This window comes from Prorops nasuta, unplaced genomic scaffold (genome assembly GCF_024137725.1).
Source record: "Prorops nasuta isolate Cenicafe-Biocafe unplaced genomic scaffold, Cenicafe_Pnas_1.2 PNAS00015, whole genome shotgun sequence".
Taxonomy (NCBI): Eukaryota; Metazoa; Arthropoda; class Insecta; order Hymenoptera; family Bethylidae; genus Prorops; species Prorops nasuta.
The window spans coordinates 577,446-598,662 of NW_027116812.1; the positions used below are offsets into that span (position 1 = coordinate 577,446).

Sequence of the window (21,217 nt, forward strand, 5' to 3'; positions counted from 1 at the left end):
TTTTTTTAGAAAAATTAACCTCTTAAACACCAAATTTCTTACTTACTTACAAAACTTTATGTTTTGTTATGAGATATTAATTTCATTTGGTTGTCTTTTGTTTTTAATTGTATAAATTAATTAGTGTAATGCCTATGTTCATATGTTTTTAAAGCATTTTGTTGTCTTGCAATTAAATCTGTTTATCTTAGCAGAAAGTCAAAAGTCATAATAACCGCGTTTTAAACTTCGTATTTTATGCACTTTTGATAATGTCAACTTATGGAACGGATGAAGACAGAAATACAAAAATATACGTAGAAGGTATAAGTTTACCTAAAACGAGCAAACCTAATAAGTTATTCATTGTAATCGTCTCTCCCTGTGATTTTACAGGCAGCTTCGCAGAAAAAATCGTTTCAAATAAAAGTTTTGTTTCGGAGGGAGACATAATAAGGGTGAAAGAGATTCGCATTCAACCTTGGAAAACCATTTGAAATTCACGTAAAGTTCGTTTCAGTTATTTTAAATAACATCTCCTATTTTTTTATTCTATATTCTTGTAACTGCAAAATTTCGAACCTAAATGCTTTACGATAGATGCATATTTTTAAAATTGTCTATATCATATAAGGTGCGTGTATTCATTTTGAAGTAATACATATACGCATTGAACTGCGTTACTTTCACAACTTCACACATATAGAAAATCTTCAATTTCAATATCTTCTAAAAATGTTGGGTTAATGGAAATCCGTATACCCAGAAAAACTATTTCGCATGCAGCGTCCTCATTTGTTAACGGATTGTAATGTTATAACATGTTTTTGGAAATGCCAGAAGATTATCTACTGAAGTACGTTGGGCGATTTTGCAATTTATTTGTTGTCTCAATAATGTTAATATATTTATTTAAACGAATTTTTTCTTTCATTTTTTGTTAATTTGCCCAATGTACTTCAGTAGATAATCTTCTGGCATTTCCAAAAACATGGTATAACATTACAATCCGTCAACAAATGAGGACACTGCATGCGAAATACTTTTTGCCTTGTAATGTCGATATACGGATTCCCGTTACGAAAGCTCTTGTGAGATTCAGACGTACGAAAATTCAATTAAAAATATATTGTTATATATAAATGATACCGTATCATGAGGGTTTCTCCAATTTATAAAATTTTTATTTATAACAGTTTTCCCTATTCTATCGAGACTCGAAAAGTTAAAATTAAATTAGAATCGATTTAGCTATCGCTAGTGTAACTAGTGTGGTCTGAGTGGTCTAACAGCAAACGTTGTTCAAGGGACAGCATGTTCATCATGTCCATTGGACATGTGGATATCTTAAAGCGCTTAAGCTATTTCTATTTCTATTTACGATTAGCATGTAAACTAGTGTAAATCGTGTAACTACACACTGAAAATGACGGAATAGAGTGTATACTGTTTTTTTATTCAGCTATTGACAGCGACCTGTTTTAAGTTGGTACTAGACGATATTGACTAATCAGCACTCTTGGATTCAATTATTCCGAGTGCTACAGTCAACTAGCACGAATCTTCTATTGTTTCGCTGTCAGAAAAGCAATGTTTATGTATGTACACATCTAGAAACTGTACAATATTTAAAAGGAAAGGATTAAAACTTGTTTAAATCAAATAAACTTTAAAGATCCATTACAGTATTTTAAATATTTATCACTTATATTATCCTGAAAACAGAATGGAAGAAATGGAATACGGTGAGTTTGGTTAGAATATATTTCTTATATTTTTAACATTCATTATTTTATGTTTTACTTAAAACATTGTATCATGTAGATGATGCAGGGATTGAAGATGAAGACCAAAGTGAACAAGAAAATCCTGCAGCATTAGGTGAAAACAATGATGCTATTGCAATAATTAATGAGAATGTTGACATTGTTGAGACAGCTGATACAAATACTACCAATCAAAATACTGCTGCAATAGACATTCAAAAGGATATATTACAAATTGGTAACACTCTCCTTTTTATATCTTACATTTGCTTAGTTTTAGTGATTATCGGCAAGACTACTAAGATAGATCTATGAAAACATTTTACAGCAGAAAACCAAACAGAATATATTGCAAATAATTCAGATAGTGAAAATGATGAAAGCTGTCCAATTTGCATGGATGAATTTACCAATTCTGGGGAACATCGTATATGTTGTTTACGCTGTGGCCACCTTTTTGGTCATAGTTGCATTTTAAGATGGCTACAAACATCATGCACCAGTGCAACACGCAGGTGTCCTCAGTGTAACAAGAAGGCTGCAGTTAGAGATATTAGGATGTTATATGCTAAAAGATTAAAACCAGTTGATACTACTGAAGTGGATAAATTAAAAAAGCAATTAAGTACTGTAATTGTTGAAAAAAATATGTTAGAAATAGAAATAATGAGGTTAAACACAAAACAAAAACTATATGATCAACAATTGGCTAGTATGAAAGAGCGCATCAAAGTTCTAGAGAGTCAAACTGCAAACCAGAGCTTTAGATTGTTAAGTCACAATGCAACAATGTCTGGAAATAAAAAATTCCACCTAGAAAGATCCATTGAAATTTGCAAGGATGATGGGTGCCGTGTTTTGGATTATAATCCTTCATTTAGAATACTTGTAGCATCACAAAAATCAACCAATAATTTATTTCCAGGATATGGTATCAAAATAATCGATGCAGAATCTTTTCAACTGCGCCAATTCATTTGTCTACATTCAAAAGCTATTAGGGACATATCGTTTCATCCCACACAAGAGTCAACACTGTTGAGCGTTGGGTTCGACAAAAATGCAAAAATATTGAACATTCAAAATAATAAGGAGTTGCACTCATATCAGACAGATTTCCCATTATGGAGTTGCTGCTGGTCAGGCGAGAATCCTAATACTTTTCTTGCTGGAGCTCAAAATGGGTCTATTATGCAGTTTGACATTCGACAAACCTCAGGTGCCGTTGATGTAATGGAAAATTCAGGGGATAAATCGCCAGTGGTTTCATTAGCGAAGGTCCCACCAAGCGTAGACAGTGGAATTTGTAGAGGAGGATTTATAGCATGTCGATTAAATTCTTGTTGTGCATATGAACAAAGGGACGGCAAATTTGTGTCTAAACAGATATTTGGTGAAGGACCTTTTTTCTCTGTTTGTTACGACGCGGAAAATAATCATGCGCTCATATCATGTCGACCTAACAAAAGGCAACCCAACGCAAGGCACATAGTCTGCACAATTGATAAAGGAAGCGAAGAAACAATTCTATGCAATGTTGTACATACTTTTAACGCTGGCAATTCCCAGCACCTACTATCACGGCCGTGTTACATATATATAGAAAATGATACATGCGTAGCAGCACATCAGGAATCTAGTAACAGCATCCCCGTATGGAGTTTATCAACTGGCAAACAAATTTACAATATATCAGTCTCAGACCCAATTGTAGACTTATGTCCTTTTAAAGCACATAATACCTTATTTTTAGCAACTCTTTCGACGAAGAAGTTAAGACTTTACAATTATGCTTAATCTCTATAATTATTTTTAATGTCATAAGTTGTAAGAGTGATTGACTGACTTTTTTACACAAATATACATAAATCAAGAATTATCTATGGTTTACTTTAATTGCTTACTACTTTTTTGGACAGAATTATTAGGTATGAATGGTATTTCATTAGAATGTAAGATTTTTTTATGGAAAAAGAGTAGTTTATTAATATTTGTTAGATATTAAATTACATCAAACAAATCTTTTAAAGATGCACTGTATCTAATTTTTCGCCACAAATTTATCTTTCACTCGTATTCTGGAGCAAGTTCAATCTTTCATTCAAAAGAAGCGTGTCAAGCTTTCGTTGTCGTCTACCATTGACACGCCTCTGACACAGCCTCCATGTAAATAACTAAGAATGCAAAACAAACAATTTACATACAGATAAGGTTTCACGCATTAATGTCATAAATAAATCAATTTCAATATGTATATTACAAAAAAACAAATTTATTTGTTACTTTGTTATTCTTCACAATTCACTTAATAACAAAATAAAATTAAACCAATCCTTGTATCAAGGGGTTCGGCAGTTTTGCACTAAACACAAATAATACTTAGAAATTTCAATCAAAAATTAAGTTCTTCCTTATTCTAGGCATAATAGATATAATAGTCATAATATAGGTAACGCTAAGAAACCTTCTCTATACTGTTTTGTAGTATCATATTTCCAAGACATAAAACAACCAGGTCCATTTCAGGTAACAGAATTGATAAAATGAAATAAATGCAATTTGTTTCCTGAGCCTGGAAAGTAGCTCTAAGATTCCATATACAAAAAATGGATTTATAAATGTATATATGTATATATGACGATGATCAGATCTTTGACATATGCCCGACACCAAAAATGTACAAACTTTAAATATTAACAATATTGAAAAGTACGATCTTTTTACAGATACACAGTAACACTAAGAACTTTTATCTATTTCAATAATGTACAAGTCCAATCTATGACGAATGAGGCTTGAATCTTGTTCACAAAAATTAAAAGATACATAGTAATAATTGCTCCCGCAGTTTCTAAACAAATAAATCATTTATATTCTAGTTAAAATTTGAATAAAACCGATCATATTAAGAACTTGCATACAAAGCATGAAAACTAAATTAATTGAAATAAAATGGAGTAATATGTTTTTTGATTTTAAGGGGTAAGACCACTGTAGCAATTGAGAATGAAAAGCGTACTTTGATATTTCTTTTTATGGAAGGAAATAAAATAAGAAAATTCTAATTACATATGCTGTTAAACATATTTAAGTATGGAACAAATAATTTTCATTGACAAATATTGCAAAACAGCAGCGCCGGAGCTATTCTTCCAAGTATTAACTTTTCCGCGATGTGCAGCATAACTCCAAAAATTGTCAATATTTTTCGAAAATTTAATCACACATTTAAAACTATATTTTCAAGAGAAACACGTTGGAGATTTTGATAATACTGACTCTTTTATGATTGACTTTTATTTGTAGTGAACCTTCAATTTTCAACTGAAACGAATGGTAATTATTTGTTTATAGAAAACCTTTGAATTAATTTATCGAAAACTTCGTACATGTTTTCCTTCAAAATGTTGTTTTAAATGTGGTTAAAGCTTAAAACGTAAATATTGAAAATTGGTCGAGGTATGCTGCGTGCCGTGAAGCGCCTCAGTACTTTAGGAGAATATCTCCAATGACGCGATTTTTCAATTTCTATTAATGAACATTTTTTGCCTTATACTTTAATATATGCCTAATAATATACGTAATTTGAATTTCCTTATTTCCTTTACTTCTATTTAAAATAATGTCGAAGAACGCTATATTTTTTTTCAATTGCTATAGTGCTCTTACCCTTTAAGAATATTAATACATAAATCTTATTATAAATTAACTTTTTTGCTTAGGACTTTTCGGTTAAAATACAGATGAAGTAGCTTCTACTTAATTATTTAACATTATGAAGTGTAAGCAACAATATAGTTACAGAAAATTATATGTAACACTTTTTATAAAAACATCTGCAGATCATAGCTATTGGAACAGTCTTAACTGATTTTATTAATTATTTTCTTCTCATGCCTATATTACAGGTTAAATAAACGTTTACATATTGGGAATATGAAATTGGCTTTTTCAGTAATTTTTTCAGTAGCATACTGTTATAATACAGTGCTGAATCTCAATTAAAATTGCTATGCGACTAATATTTGCATGTGTTACAGAATTTCTTTAGTGACAAAATGAATGGAGTTTTAAGAGTATAGCTGTAAAGTTATCACTAACTGAAAAGTTGTTCAGTTGCTAATTCCAAATCCCAATTGTATGAAGATAAAGCCACTCTGGCATTATGCTCTTCAATCCCCATATCTGTTAATCGTCTAATTTTGTCATCTAAATCTGGCATTCTGGCTGGTCCTGTAATTAAAACTCTTATTTTTAACTATTTTTAGGAAATAAGTATTATAGCAAAATAATGCAAAAGATGATTTACAACATACCACCCGCATATACAGATGTCCAATGTTTCGCTGTTTGACGGAACATTTCTGGCTGTTCTTTATATTGTTTTGCTACTACTGCATCTTGAGGATCATCTGGTTCAGCTGCCGAAAGTAAAGCTTGTAATGATAGTAATACCGTACGGAGGGTCATTGCTGCAGCCCTTTAGTTTAAGAAAAACATTTGCCATTAAATTAAATTGTTACAGATTTTAACTTTTCAGATGCTAGTTATTTGAATTACTGCATACCATTGATCTTTTAAAATATCCAAACAAATAGCTCCTGTTACCGAAGATATGTTTGGATGCCATATTTTGGTTATAAAGCGTACCTAAAATTTAAGCAGTAATTATAATGTATATTCCTTATATGCATTTTTTTTAAACCACTAACTAATAACATTGTACTGTAGAAGAAATGTTTACAGACTATTTTAGTATTTTCATAAAATTATTGCAGCTTAGAATGACTTGCTCAAAAGTATTGACTTACAAAGTGCTTACTTTAGGAGGATTGAAGGGATACGTCTCAGGCACCTTAATCTCAAGTACAAAATTACCTCCTTCGTATGGCGTATCTGGTGGACCAGCTATCTCACCTTTCAACTCTGTGAAACTATCGTTCACTAATTCAACTTTAATTGCACACTTGGCCACCTATAAATAAATTTATTTTCATAAAAATTAAGAAGCTTAAAGATTATACTGTATGGTATCAATACTATATTCTGTAGAAAGCAAATGACTCATAAATTAAAGCTAAATTGCATTTGGCTAACATTTTGTCAAGTACTTTTATATTTCATAGATGCATAATGTATGTATATATATATATATAACAACATTTTAAGAATGAGTAATCAGTAACTATGATACTTATTAAATAATTTCTGGTCATATGAGAAAATTATTTCAGAATTTACATTACATTTCTATATGTGAAAATATGGAACTCAATATTATTATCTTTTAGAAATTAAGGTATAATCAACATAACCTTTGACATCTTTTAGATGATAACAAAAAGTAACATTTTATAAAGATAATTTGCATAATATGATTCTGTAATTTGTAACGAGCTATGATTTTGAAGCATTGTATCCAATCAAGTGTTAAAGTGTGAACGGAATGGACACGAAAACCTTTTGTTTACAGGAACCAGATCAGCATGGTATTGTATAAAAAATTAATAAGAAAATCATAAAAATTAACATATTAAAATATTTATAAGAAGAGTTTGTCACACACTATTATAAAAGTCTAACAATATCATTGTAACGGTACCAAGACCTTGTCTAACAACACATTGAAAAATGTCTCTTGTACATTGAAATAATTTATTAACAATTTCTGCATCCCATTAAAGGCAGCTCAGGTTGGAGTGTTAAATATCTGGATAAAATGGAATTGATTGGCATTCCGAAATAAACTGTACAAGTACATGTAAAATCACAAAGGTCAAACCATTCTGTTAAAGGTTATTGAGAAAATTTAAACGAAATCTTTGAGAAGAGCAGAGGATGGATGAAAATCGGGAGGATGAAATCATTCAAAGATTGACGATTAAAAGTTTTGTTGCACCCGATGAAAAATAAGTATTAAAGATTGCGTAACCAAAAAACGTGTTGATGAAAGACAGAGAAGCAGAGTGTATGTTGTGAGAGTAAGACAGAGAGAGGGAAAGAAGAGTATGAGAGAAGAGTTTGGAAGTATTCTGACAAGGAAGCTGTGTGGAAATTTTCGAGGAGTAGCAGGACGGCTGATAACTTACCTCTTCGCTCTTTATAACCTCTTTAAATTCTCGTCTGATTCGCTGTGCCGCGATGTTGGCCATGGCTCCGAAATCGACTGAGCGGTCAGCACACTGTCATCGTCATTCGAATACAATAACGAAGTTTTATGCAAGCGTCAGCCGGCGCGAATCATCCGACGTTGAAAAGACAAATTTGCTATTTTGACTATAAAGATACACGTTGCTCTCGATATACGCGTTCCCTATGAAAATCAACTCTAGCAAACATCCAATTTATCAATCAGTCACCGCCGGCGCCACATTGATGAGAAAAGTTGACTGTCACCCACTCGTGTTCATCCCTTTAAATTTTGTCTAAAATCACGTCGCGACTTCCAATGGCGCCAAATTGCAAACCGTTAAAAGACCGGGTCATTAGCTACAGAACAGATATCTTCCTGCTAAGAAAAGAACCAAAAAGAAAGATTGAGAGGGATAGCGTGTATCAACTGGATAACGTGCCGTGTATTATATACTACATACGACGTAAAGGTACACAAGCGACTTTTTATCCACATGAATCTTGTTTAAGATAATCAAATTAAAGACGTATAGCTTGCATATAGTTAATACACAAGATTATAGTAGGCCTAGCGGTTCGTAACTTGTACTACATATTTGTATGGTCACACAACACGGTTATAGTATATGTGTAATAAATACACAAGCAGAGCCAATTTCGATTAGATTCAGTAACAGAAAATTTTCTTACTAACCGATTCGGATTTCCCAAACAGTTCAAGTCAAAATCATGGTAAACTGATCAGAAGTGAGTAGTGGATGGTTATTTTGGGATCTAATTTCTAATTAAGAAATCTCGGTGAGGGAGCCCTACAGTTTGCCTTATTAGTGTTCTGAGCCATGTGTATATAGGCTAAATGGCCAAACTGATGAATTTAACGAAACATGTGAGAGAAAGAAAGAAAGAAAGAGAGAGAGAGTGAGAGAGTGAGAGAGAGAGAGAGAGAGAGAGAGAATTGTTTGGGGCACTTACATATATAGTAATAAATAGGTTCTTGCGCATATCAGTGTGTATTATGAAATGTCTTGTTGATTCTCGCGTTTACGGGCTTGGAAAGGTCATGTGACGTTCGCCAACACAGTTAGGGGATAATGTCGCAACTACTGATATGTCAGAAAATATGCTTGTTGGTCGAAATCTATTATTTTCTTCAAGTGGGAGAGAAAAAAAGAAGAAATTGTGATAAGAAGCGCGTTTACGCGATTCTTAGTAGGCGGGACTTGTTGGGGGAACGTCACATCCGGCCTGAAAGCTAACCAGTGATTGGTCGCTCAGCTGGTAATTTCGGTTTTAGTGATGCCCGTCTCGCAGCCAGTGCGTGCCAAGAGTTTGTTACGCGCAAATTTAGAGAATTCTCGCGGGCTACCTTTGCAAAGCAGGATGCCGAACATCAAAGTGTTCAGTGGTACTTCTCATCCAGATCTAGCACAGCGGATTGTCGACAGGCTTGGTATCGACATCGGCAAAGTTGTCACGAAGAAATTCAGCAACCTCGAAACATGGTAATGGTCGCATTTTACTACAGAAGCCTTACTATAAGTTTCTTATATTAGACTCGAGACCACGTGTCGCTATGAGTTTTGCATTTATTTCGCTTCCTGTTCTTGTTATATTTTCTAAAAATGATTTGTATGTCGTGTTTTCTTCTTTCATCAATTTTCCTACACATGACAACCCTTCTCTCACACCCTTACTACCCCAATGTGATATGTGAGTACCGCTCACCCGCGATATTTAATTTCAAGGTCAAACTCTCATAATCTATAGTCAAAACCAATATCGATGTAACAACGAAGAAAATTATGTAGTATTTATGGCACTTCAAGGTTGTTAAGTCTTAAATTTCTGACTATATGTCTATGTATGTAAGCTTATACATAATATTTCAATCACTAATTATTCAACACTTTTTAATATATCATATTAGAAAGAACATTCTCAATTAAAATCATAGAGGACAAAAATTACAAATTCTAGTAATCTAAATGTAAAATTTATTAGAAATACTGTCAGAATGTGAAATATTGCAATGCATATTGAACTTATAATTTCATTTTTTAATAGTGTGGAGATTGGAGAATCTGTTCGAGGAGAAGATGTATATATTGTACAAAGTGGAAGTGGAGAAGTAAATGATAATTTGATGGAGCTTCTCATTATGATTAATGCATGCAAAATTGCATCAGCATCTCGTGTAACAGCCGTTATCCCCTGTTTCCCATATGCAAGACAGGACAAAAAGGATAAGGTAAGAATTCTTTAATAAAATATATTTTCTTTTATAGAATTGCATTCCATGTCATTATACAAACTAGACACATACTTTTTATGTAAATTCAGTTTATTACTAATGTTACTCTTATGACCCACAGACTAGACCTATGTCTCCTTTATATATTTATTATTAGTTTTTACAATATAACATTTATAAATATTAATATATCTTTATTCATACACTTATATCTGCGAGCAAGTAATTCAATTTTAGGCATGATGAAGTTTTATATACTTGAAGAAATATTTTGTCAAGCTTAGAATAGCAGCTATTTTTTGTGTAAATAAGTAATACTGGCTCTAAGTAAATGATAAAATTTATTTGAGAAAGATAGTAACTTGAAAATAATTATACTGCCAGCTTTATTTATTGTCCTATATAAAAAATCAATTTTTTTAAGCAACTCAATAAATTAAGTTTGTTTCTAGTATTCACATTAATTAATAAATATATTAAAATTAATTAAAAATATCTGTTCTTCTTTGTTTACTGATAATAATGAATAAAGTGTTAGCTAACAGTTGCTTATTGTTAAAGTAAGTATATAGTGAATGTGCCCAAAATAAAGTAGAGAATGGGGAGATTTGAATAAGAAAGTAATAAAAATATATATAATATTCTTACTTAATAATTTATTATTATCAATTAATATCAGCTGTCCAAAACAGACATTGAAAGTGTAAGATTATTCTTTTTTTTTTAAATGTTAAATTTTTTTTATGTGATAATTTCACAGGGAGGTGATGGTGGGGACAAGTCAGAATCCACTAAGAATCATATTGTCATGAAGTCGAACGAGTGGAAATTCAGGGTAACTTGAGGCGGTCCTTTTTTGTTTCACTATTTCTTATAGCTTTGCAACAAAAGAAAGGAGTCATATCACATACAAAGCAAAATTCAATAATTCATCATGGTTATGTAAAGTGAGCTTGTATATTTCTAGCTTGACATTATTGGGCTGCACCAGATGGTATATTTATACCATTAACATTAGTGGAGTCTCATCATTCTATTGATAATAGATTTATTCATTAAGGTGTTCATACCTTTGTATGTGTGGGGGGGAGAGAATCTCATTTTAATTTTTGCAGTTATTCATTTTAACTAATATGAAAGCTAATAATGTGACAAATTTAAGGTAAAAAAAATCTAAGTTTAGTGGGGAGAACAACAAAGTACACAGTTAATAAAACATACAAAAATAAACAGAAATTCAAATAAAACATTCTAAAATGCATGCTGAATGAATGATCCGTTGCATTATCTAATAAATTGTATATCACAGCAATTAAAAGTATATATTTTTGTAAAAAAGCAGTAATGCTATTAGGTAAACATATTATCATGCAAACTTAAATGAAATTGCAGTATTATGAAAATTTCTGATAGAAATGATCTCAAACATATTTTGTATCTGTGTTTCGTAATTCAATTCAATTTAAAGTTTGTTTAAGCAGAATATATTTAGTATAGTATAATATATCACATATAAAGCATAGCATTGACAATAACCAAAGGTTATCTGTCAATAGATAACCCATTTATCACTTGTAGAATTGATGTTCAATTTCATCAAGGGGGGTCTCTTGCACATCACTGAATTAGAAATAACTAGCAATATTGCATGGTATTTTATAGATACATAAAAACACAACGCGTAAGGACTACAAGACTAAAGATTTATTGTTGCATGAAAAAATTTATGTCTTTACTACTTGGATATAATATAAATACTGATAATTTTGTTGAAATATGTAATATATATGCAATTAAATGTTATAATGATTGATAGAAAATTAGTAAACATATAAACAAAATATGAGTGGCAGCCATATTTGCCCAAATAGTAATTTTGATATTCTTCTGAGTAGTTGGGTATTTTCAGGATTTTGTGCCAGACCTGTCTACAGTGAGTATAAAGAGCAGCAAGATTGTCGAGTGAAACGTTTGTAATTATAACTCGATGACCGACCATTCGATTTGTAATTTCACTTTCTAATTCATTCAACAATTTTCTCTGTAGGACTAACAAAACTTGTATTCGTGGCTACATAGCAAACTGGCACCCTCTAGAATGAATGATTAAATTATTCAATGAGAACCTAATGATATCTGAATGAGAGGGCAAAATATTAATACTAAAACTCAAAACTTAAGCTATTATTTTCTTACCATTAGTAGTATTACTCTTATGATTTTTTATTATTATAAAGTATTATAATTTATATAATGGCTATCATGATTATTACTACTACAATTCTTATCGCTTTACAATCGGTTTTTTGGGATACACTTGTCTGACTGGGTACTAATTGTATATGGCTTCAAACACTGTTGCTGTCAAATTATACTAATCTTTGGAAGTTGCTTGATTATGTAACATAGTAGCTTAAATCAATAAATTTTGAATGCCTTGTTAATTTAATATAGCTTTTTAAATTTCTAAAGTATTTTTAAACAATAAAGTCCACTAATCAAAAATAGTAACACGAATCATTATTTATAAGGATCATGCTCATATAATTTGATTTAAATTAGAGTTTTCCTGCACAATGCATTTCATATATATTTGTGTACTTTACTGAGTAAATCCCAATCGTAATGCTTTGTGCGGCTGTTCTACGTATAAAGATTATTGAAATCTGTGTATATAATAAAACAAATATTAATTTTAATTTAAAAATAAAACTATCTACTTCACTCTAATAAATTTTACTCAGATAATTTTAACCCCTAAAGGTTCGTATATTTGCCCTCTTGTTCAATCCGTTTAAATCTTTTGCTGCTGAGGCAGCAAGAGATTGAGATGCATTGTGTTTGATTTTACACACTTAACATTGAATTAAATATTTTGCTTTTTTCTTTTTTCTTGTCTCTCTGTTGAGTCTAACTGGGGTGCATTTGCAACATGTCTTTCTCCTATTAAATCATATTTTTCTGATAAATTTATTATCATTAAATATATTTGACTATTGTATTTATATTTTGTCCCTCTGATTTGGAATTATTTCTCATAGGAGCGTGTGTAAGCTAACGTGACATAAAAAAATTTATATGATTCAGTTACACACTTACTTTTTATATTTTTCTCCAAATGCACAGAAAAATAACTTGGACCTTTATTTAACTATAAATTCAAATTGTCTAAAAATCAATCGTAAATAGATTATATGTCATCGATTGAATTTTATTTTATTATTCATTTTTAGAGCTACGTGTATCGGGCATGATCTGACAAAATTTTAATTAGGTCTTTCTAAATTACAGGACTATTCCAGTTGCAAATGGACTTGAGTGACTCGTGTGCTTTAATCAAATCTAAATATTTTTAATGTAATTACAGAGTCGAGCACCCATATCAGCTAAATTGGTGGCAAACATGCTGTCGGTAGCTGGTGCTGATCACATTATCACAATGGACCTTCATGCTAGCCAAATACAAGGATTTTTTGACATTCCAGTTGATAACTTGTTCGCCGAACCAGCTGTTCTCAAATGGATTAAAGAAAATATTGTTGAATGGCGAAATAGCATAATTGTATCACCAGATGCTGGCGGTGCTAAAAGGTAGCTTCATTAATTTCAGCTGTGTTTTTATTTAAAATTTGTATTAAATAAGTTTTAAATTATATTTTTATTTCTCCAGGGTGACATCTATTGCTGACAGGTTAAATGTAGAGTTTGCTTTAATTCATAAAGAACGAAAGAAAGCAAATGAAGTTGCCAGTATGGTATTGGTTGGTGATGTAAAAGATAGAGTAGCCATATTGGTAGATGATATGGCTGATACATGTGGAACTATTTGTCATGCAGCAGAAAGACTTTTAGAAGCTGGTGCTACAAAAGTGTATGCAATCCTTACACATGGTATTTTCAGTGGACCAGCTATTAGCAGGATTAATAACGCCTGTTTTGAAGCAGTGGTAGTGACAAATACTATTCCACAAGATATGCATATGAAAGATTGCCCCAAAATTCAGGTTACTATTGATTTAGAATTTAAAGTAAATCAATTAATAAAAACAGACTTAATAATAAATGAATATTTACATATTTTAGTGCATTGATGTTTCAATGATGTTTGCTGAAGCTGTGAGGAGGACCCACAATGGTGAATCTGTTTCGTACCTGTTTTCCAATGTACCATATTAAAAGCTAATCTGGTTAAAAGTACCTAATCTTTGTAAGAAATATCATATTCTTTTTACGTTTTTTGTTTATTATTAATAGATAAGTTGATGCAAACTTATTCATAATGGCATGTCCTATTAAACGAGCACAGGAATTGCAAACAAATACAAAAAGGTCTCGAATTTGACTGTAAATCTTACAATGACCTTTACAGATCTGCCTTTCAGCTATCACTAGTAATAACATTTTAATAGACTATTTATCCTCGCCTGCTAGAAGTTTCTCAACGATCAGTTGATAGATACCACCTTCCTGGTTTGAATTATAGCACGATCTGGTGGCAGTAAATTCATGTTTAGCGGTTGATATTATTGCTACTTTACCAAATGCAATATTTCAAATTGTAATAACTACTCAAAACAATTAAAAAATAATTTAATATGTTTTATTAATCGTTTATACCTCGATACCTCGGTCGACGTCAGCTTTCGTATCATTGGATTAGCCTATATCTAGAGCAATCATTGTACTAATTAAATGTATAGTACAAGTGGAATCAATTCTCTATAGCTCTAGTTTAGTATCTCTACTCTTAAGCGGAGTAAGTATTTAGTGTAATCATAAATTAATTAAAAGTATAGCAATCCAATAACAAATAAAAGATCTGTCTTTACCTAATAAATTTTATTATTGTGTACAGTTTCGTACTACTTCAAGTGGAAAGTACTAGTATAAATTGTATGAATGCAGCCATAAATGATTCCATTTAAACATACATAATCAAGTAAACTCATCTTTATAATTTATACCGAGATATACTTTATACTGTCAAAATTTTTTGGTAAAGCCAAATAACAGAAATTTATATCATATTAAATAAATTTGTTTCCATTTGAAAAAGGTCTACTTTAAATTATAGCCCATGCTTCTATATTGTAACCGTTGACATATTGTAGTGGCGTTTCATTAAAACAAAACATACTAGCAATACACAGATATTTTAATAGTAAAAAATGAGTGATTTATTCAATGCTTTTTATGTGTTAAGCTGAAATCAGACGGTGCTTTTTCTCGTGCTGGATTGCTTGCTGAATTGAAATATTGTTTGCTGATTGGTTATAATAATGCAAATATCCAATCAGCAATCATCATTCTAATTTCAGCAAGCAATCCAGCACGAAAAAAAGCATCGTCTGACTTCGGCTTTATCTACAATTATATGAAATATACGAGATTATACATGCTATAGCTTTGCTATAATTTTTATATCATAACAAAATGTGATGAAAATAATAATAAGTTGGCCCTTACACAATTTATAAAGTTTTTAAGATACATTATTTTATTATATAGCTCAATATTAGAATATTATTACAGTCTTTCCAAAGGATAGTTTGTAGTATCTACATGACTAGGTTTCAAACTAATTTTTAATTTAATTATATAAAATTTATCACTTCTTTTATACAAGAAACTTCTATATTGTATAAAGGTTACTACACATTAAACAAAATTAAAAATTAAATATTTGATAAAAAAATAGGAACATATTATGGAACTGGTTAATCCCACCTTAAATTAAAGCCAATGATAAAATAGCTAAATTTGTTACACAAACCAGCATTTTTTAAATTTAATCATTAGAGTTTAATTATGTCGTTTAATATTTACGTTGATAAAAGGTCCGCGACTTAAAATGCCCCAAAAGATGTATAAAAAGGACTGTTTATTTCTGTAACTAATAGAGATATTAAATTTTTGCATAATACCTATCTGGATGCATATTATTTATACATAATCACGAAAATAAGGTATTGCTGTATTTGCGCACTGGGGCGTTTTTAGTGGAGAACCCGTGTATACTACCTATTACTGATTGGTACGTGTTTTAAGATACACACTAGAATAATGTCAAATACACTGTTGTATACTACACCACCAATTTCTTTATTCATGTTTTAGATTCACCAGGTGGTAATTTTATATCAAATACTATTGGGGGATTGCTCGGTAAATAGTTGAGATCACATGTAGAAGCGTTTATGTATATGATTTGGCTATCAGTTGAAATTCCATATCCTAAAGAAAAAGTATTTGTTTAATAAAATTTCATTAAACCTTGTAAAAATATGCTTTTTCTAAAGCAGATATGATGGACCTTCATGTATATGACCAAAAACATGGTATTTTGGCTTGACACGAGTTTGCACTGTGCTTAGTAATTCTACACATCCAGCTCGTACGCCGCTACAACATAAATCCCCATGGCCTACTGGGGGTGTATGAGTTACCAAAATATCTGTATCTGGAGGGATCATGTCCCACTTTGATAGACATGCTTCTCCTCGAGGTACATTGAAAGCCCAATTACAAAATTCTGGCTGCCTACAGTTTAAAAATATTTTCATTCTTCTTGTATTGTAATTTATTAATTGTGTTATTGTTGCGATAATAACAACCATATCTACTTACCAAGGAGTACCATATATTTTTATTCCATTTAAAATTATTTCAGAATCTTCTAAGTAAGTGCACTTTGTCAAGTGCTCCTTTACATTAGCAGTTTTAATTGCTTCAGCAAGTGTATCCCTTGACATTCCTAAAGTAGGTATTTTGTTTAAAATACTAGTTCCAGTATGTTTGTGTCGGTCACCCCTTGTGCTCATCATAAATGGATGTGTAAATGTTGGATCAAAACTTAACTCATGATTGCCTGCTATAACTATTTTGTGCTTATGAGGTAGATTACCTGAGCAAAATGAAACTTTCATTATATGACTATATTATTTATTAGTTAAAAACAAATAAATTTACCAATCCAATTATTAAATTCTATAACTTCCTGCAAACTACCACATTTTGTAAAATCTCCAGCATGTATAAATATATCACCAAATGGAATATCAAATTTAATAAAAGGAGTAAGAGAATGAGTATCACTCATACATACAACACGAAGCTGTAACCAGAGAGAATACCATAACATTAACACTTTTATAAAAATAAATAATTTAAATCTTTTTTAAATACAAGAAACTCTTTAATGTGTGAAAAAAAAATGTAATGCTTAATTTTATAATTGGAATTATTTGTTAGATACCTTATCATTCGTAACTTCGGTAGTTGGTGGTTTTGCATTAATTTTGATAACAGTTTGCTTTTGTGATAACTCCTTCCATGCAGCTGTGGGATTATTTGTCAAAGGATGAATTGCAAGTTTCATGTTGATCAATCTAATGCTAGATCATTAAGCAACCAAAATACTTTATTTTATAACTAACCTAGATCAAAGAAAAAAATATTTGTCAATTTTTACTATTACTGTTATTATTATCATACATAGCTTGTAAAGCAAGAATTATTTATTAATTATAGGGTAAGAAATATACATTTATCATTTTTTTCAGTTTGACAGAAAACAAATACTATAATCTACTTTCAAATTTGTAATCTTATCATTTATCAAACTTGAAAATATGTCGTACAGAAAATCACTCTAAGCACAATTGATTAAGAGTGAGACTGTTAGTTTTAGTGCTACTTAAATTTAATTGTTCAATATATCGAAGTTACAAAATTATATGAATATAAAATACCGTAAATCATCAAACATCATGTAACATTTATTAATCAACCCTTAGACCCCTATAGCGCTATATGGCCGATGGCGTCATGCTTACACATGTATATATGTATATATCCATCGTTATTTGACGGTGGGTAAACATTTTTAGAAGTCATTATTATTGGTACTACTAACTTCTATTCATTTTTAATAACCCAGTTGTCTAGGGTTAATAGATGAGCTGAGATTAGCTCTAATCAATCTAAGCACCACTCTAGCAGAAAGCTATAATACAAGCAACTTCGTTAGCAATACACACTGCTGTCATCTCTTTACACACCACTACATTCACGTAGTCAGAGCGTAGTGCAGCGTCAGTCTCGTACACTATCACATTCACAATACCACTTTGCTGGTTAAGTGCAGACCATATACAGACTGGACAGCAAAGCGACTACTACTACTAGTAAACCTGCAGCAAATACCAGTAAATAATATTTTTTTTGCTCTTCACGACTTGTATGTGTGTAAGATGTTGTACTTTAAACTTTCTATACAACCACATCGACAGCCGATTTGCTTGTATAAGGTCTGAGAGCTGATTTGAACATTTTAACGGCATATGCGTGAAGAAAAAGAAGCACTAAATCGAGTTGAAAACTGTTGAGAAAACGTCGAACACTAGTGCTTGCAACTTACAGTACTTATAGAGACATTTACCAAATTTCTTCAAGTCCTATCATCTGTTGGAATCTTAAATTAAAACAATGTTGCTGAAACAGGTAAAGCCAACAATCATTTTATTTTGCAAACTCATCCAAAAATGAATGATAACTGTTAAATAAAATAACTTATTTTACGCAACAATTTGACTTCTTGTAGCTAAGACTTTCTATAATAAGATATTATATTTCGTAAATGGAGTTTATTTTTTAATTAAAATGTTTAGGTTATAAATACTGGGTCCTGTCAAAAGATTCTTCGAGCATTTTCAGTAACAGCAGGAAGAGCATCAGGATATAATTTTGGTTTGTATACTTTGTGTTTATCCAATTTTGAGAACAAAACAGTTCCTGTTATTTGTACTCTCTCAGCAATTAACATACATTTACATTTATTTTGTTCACATGCTACATTAGACTATGGATAACTTAAAGGTAGACTAAAAATAATGGTGCAAAATTAATTTTAAATAGCTGCAGCTTTTATCCAAAGCATTTTTTTTACATGAATTAAAAATATACTATCAAATGAAAAGCATGAATTATTCAATTTCTCGTAGAAATTTTTTAGTTGAAACATTATTTTTTAGAATTGACTGATACCCAAAAGGAAATACAGGATTTAGCAAGAAAATTTGTTAAAGAAGAAATTATTCCAGTAGCAGCAAAATATGATAAGACAGGAGAATACCCTTGGGATATTTTGAAAAAAGCTTGGTCATTGGGATTAATGAATTCTAGTATTCCCCAAGATATTGGTTTGTATCTGATAACAATATCTTATCTCAGTTATTTCTTTTTGAATTGTAATGTTGTATTCAAATTTTCTATAATAGGTGGAATGGAAGGGAGCATATTTGATCTCTGTCTAGTCGCCGAGGAGATGGCTTATGGATGTTCAGGTATCTCAACTGCTATTGAAACTACTTCTCTTGGTGTAAGTATAACACATTTATAATTAATCAAAGTTATAAATTGTTTTCAAAATATTGTATTTTTAGATAAAATTAAAATTTCTTTTTATTAGCAAATACCTGTAATAATTGCTGGTACAGCTGAACAAAAGAAGAAATATCTTGGAAGGCTTTTGGAAGAGCCCCTTGTTGCTGTAAGGAAATGAATTTTACTAAGAGAATAATAAGAAAAAAAAATATTTTTTATTTTTATTTTAATAGGCATACTGCGTGACTGAACCTGGAGCAGGATCAGACGTAGCTGGTATTAAAACTAAAGCTGAGAAAAAAGGGAAAGAATGGATTCTAAATGGTTCCAAAATGTGGATAACCAATGGTGGAGTTGCTAATTGGTAATTTATTGTACTAACTTATATTTCATTTTATTCAATTATTTAATATGAGTAAGAATTAATAACCCATATTGTAATCATTTATTAAAAGGTATTTTGTACTAGCGAGAACAAATCCCGATCCTAAAACACCGATCGGTAAAGCATGTACAGCCTTCATAGTTGAACGAGCTTTTGACGGTGTAGTTCCCGGACGCAAGGTACTTATGGAACTGTTGGAACCCGGTTACTTATAAAATTAGACAATTAAAAATTTTACTGAGCATTTTTAATTATGAAAGGAAATAAATATGGGGCAAAGAGCTTCCGACACCCGAGGAATTACATTTGAAGATGTTCGTATTCCGGAAGAAAACGTATTAGGCAAGGAAGGAGAAGGATTTAAAATCGCGATGAAAACATTCGATAAGACCAGACCAATGGTAAATTAATTTTGTTTTTATCTGTATCTAAAATACACATACATTTATATAGTATTAAAACTTACTTAACTTATATATATATGTTTATTTAAATAAATGAAAGGTGGCTGCATGTGCCGTTGGGTTAGCACAAAGAGCTCTTGATGAAGCGACAAAATATTCATTGCAACGAAAAACGTTCAATAAATTAATTGCTGAGCACCAAGCTGTGGCTTTTATGCTCGCTGATATGGAGATCGGCGTTGAGACAGCCAGATTAGCGTGGAATAAAGCAGCTTGGGCCGTTGACAATCAACATCCAAAAGCTACTCATTATGCTAGTATTGCAAAGGCTTACGCCGCTGACGTAGCTAATAAGTGTGCCACTGATGCTGTACAGGTAAAATTATTCTTTCATCATAAAATCTCAAAATACATTGTGTGGATGTTTTTTACACTCATGTTTGTAGGTATTTGGTGGAGCTGGTTTCAACACCGAATATCCTGCCGAAAAGCTAATGAGAGATGCAAAGATATATCAAATTTACGAAGGTACCGCCCAAATTCAGAGATTAATTATTTCACGTACTTTAATTGCTCAGGCTCAAGAGAGAAGCGACTAAATGAAAATTAATTTCTTATACTTAGAAAAGGGTCAAAAGATGTATAAAGAATTATTTTTATATTATCTATATTATTATTCAGATACTTCAGAGTGGAAATTTTTTAAACCTGTAAAGTATGAAGTAGAATGTGCCATGACAATTCTCTTTTTTTACACCGGAATTTTAAAAGCTCTCAATTGTTATATATATGTGTAGTAAAAACATGGTTTTATTTGTATGTATCATAAATATCTGTATGTCATATTATAATTTGTATATATTTAACAATAAAGTTCTTGTACGTTTTTTCAAAGATAAATGAATTTGTATACTTC

The 21,217-nt window shown here is 31.1% G+C and overlaps 5 protein-coding genes across 15 annotated transcripts; 3 read left to right on the forward strand and 2 right to left on the reverse strand.

Annotated features, from left to right (window-relative positions):
• Window positions 1-1,492: 1,492 nt before the first annotated feature.
• Window positions 1,493-3,651, forward strand: LOC136779094 (E3 ubiquitin-protein ligase rfwd3.S-like). Of its 2 annotated transcripts, none has more exons than XM_066736427.1 (3): window positions 1,493-1,724; window positions 1,804-1,983; window positions 2,074-3,651. In XM_066736427.1, exons 1-3 carry the CDS (start codon window positions 1,706-1,708, stop codon window positions 3,540-3,542), a joined length of 1,668 nt encoding a protein of 555 aa, XP_066592524.1. In that variant the 5' UTR covers window positions 1,493-1,705; the 3' UTR covers window positions 3,543-3,651. The 2 variants fall into 2 exon arrangements, with proteins under 2 accessions (XP_066592524.1, XP_066592526.1); XM_066736429.1 differs by having other exon boundaries at window positions 2,077-3,651.
• Window positions 3,652-3,793: 142 nt separating this feature from the next.
• Ubc4 (ubiquitin conjugating enzyme 4) lies at window positions 3,794-7,973 on the reverse strand. Its single transcript, XM_066736443.1, has 5 exons — window positions 7,835-7,973; window positions 6,568-6,720; window positions 6,313-6,395; window positions 6,062-6,225; window positions 3,794-5,978 (listed from the first exon to the last, which is right to left on the reverse strand). Exons 1-5 carry the CDS (start codon window positions 7,895-7,897, stop codon window positions 5,842-5,844), a joined length of 600 nt encoding a protein of 199 aa, XP_066592540.1. The 5' UTR covers window positions 7,898-7,973; the 3' UTR covers window positions 3,794-5,841.
• On the forward strand, window positions 7,163-14,731 carry Prps (phosphoribosyl pyrophosphate synthetase). Of its 6 annotated transcripts, none has more exons than XM_066736436.1 (8): window positions 7,163-7,234; window positions 9,172-9,379; window positions 9,942-10,125; window positions 10,889-10,963; window positions 12,038-12,061; window positions 13,496-13,719; window positions 13,799-14,132; window positions 14,212-14,731. In XM_066736436.1, exons 1-8 carry the CDS (start codon window positions 7,192-7,194, stop codon window positions 14,302-14,304), a joined length of 1,185 nt encoding a protein of 394 aa, XP_066592533.1. In that variant the 5' UTR covers window positions 7,163-7,191; the 3' UTR covers window positions 14,305-14,731. The 6 variants fall into 6 exon arrangements, with proteins under 6 accessions (XP_066592533.1, XP_066592529.1, XP_066592530.1 ...); XM_066736432.1 differs by lacking the exon at window positions 7,163-7,234 and adding an exon at window positions 8,193-8,347; XM_066736437.1 differs by lacking the exon at window positions 7,163-7,234 and adding an exon at window positions 8,467-8,624.
• Window positions 14,732-15,118: 387 nt separating this feature from the next.
• Window positions 15,119-18,198, reverse strand: LOC136779097 (metallophosphoesterase MPPED2). Of its 4 annotated transcripts, none has more exons than XM_066736440.1 (6): window positions 17,880-18,198; window positions 17,384-17,564; window positions 17,098-17,242; window positions 16,756-17,032; window positions 16,442-16,668; window positions 15,119-16,362 (listed from the first exon to the last, which is right to left on the reverse strand). In XM_066736440.1, exons 2-6 carry the CDS (start codon window positions 17,504-17,506, stop codon window positions 16,235-16,237), a joined length of 900 nt encoding a protein of 299 aa, XP_066592537.1. In that variant the 5' UTR covers window positions 17,507-17,564; window positions 17,880-18,198; the 3' UTR covers window positions 15,119-16,234. The 4 variants fall into 4 exon arrangements, with proteins under 4 accessions (XP_066592537.1, XP_066592536.1, XP_066592538.1 ...); XM_066736439.1 differs by having other exon boundaries at window positions 17,964-18,197; XM_066736441.1 differs by having other exon boundaries at window positions 18,044-18,186.
• Window positions 18,199-18,447: 249 nt separating this feature from the next.
• Mcad (Medium-chain acyl-CoA dehydrogenase) lies at window positions 18,448-21,195 on the forward strand. 2 transcript variants are annotated; one of them, XM_066736431.1, is made up of 10 exons: window positions 18,463-18,630; window positions 18,798-18,876; window positions 19,161-19,328; window positions 19,407-19,507; window positions 19,598-19,678; window positions 19,746-19,876; window positions 19,968-20,076; window positions 20,158-20,298; window positions 20,402-20,677; window positions 20,748-21,195. In XM_066736431.1, the coding sequence occupies exons 1-10, from the start codon at window positions 18,616-18,618 to the stop codon at window positions 20,898-20,900; spliced, it is 1,254 nt and encodes a 417-aa protein (XP_066592528.1). In that variant the 5' UTR covers window positions 18,463-18,615; the 3' UTR covers window positions 20,901-21,195. The 2 variants fall into 2 exon arrangements, with proteins under 2 accessions (XP_066592527.1, XP_066592528.1); XM_066736430.1 differs by having other exon boundaries at window positions 18,448-18,630; window positions 19,161-19,507.
• Window positions 21,196-21,217: the final 22 nt, after the last annotated feature.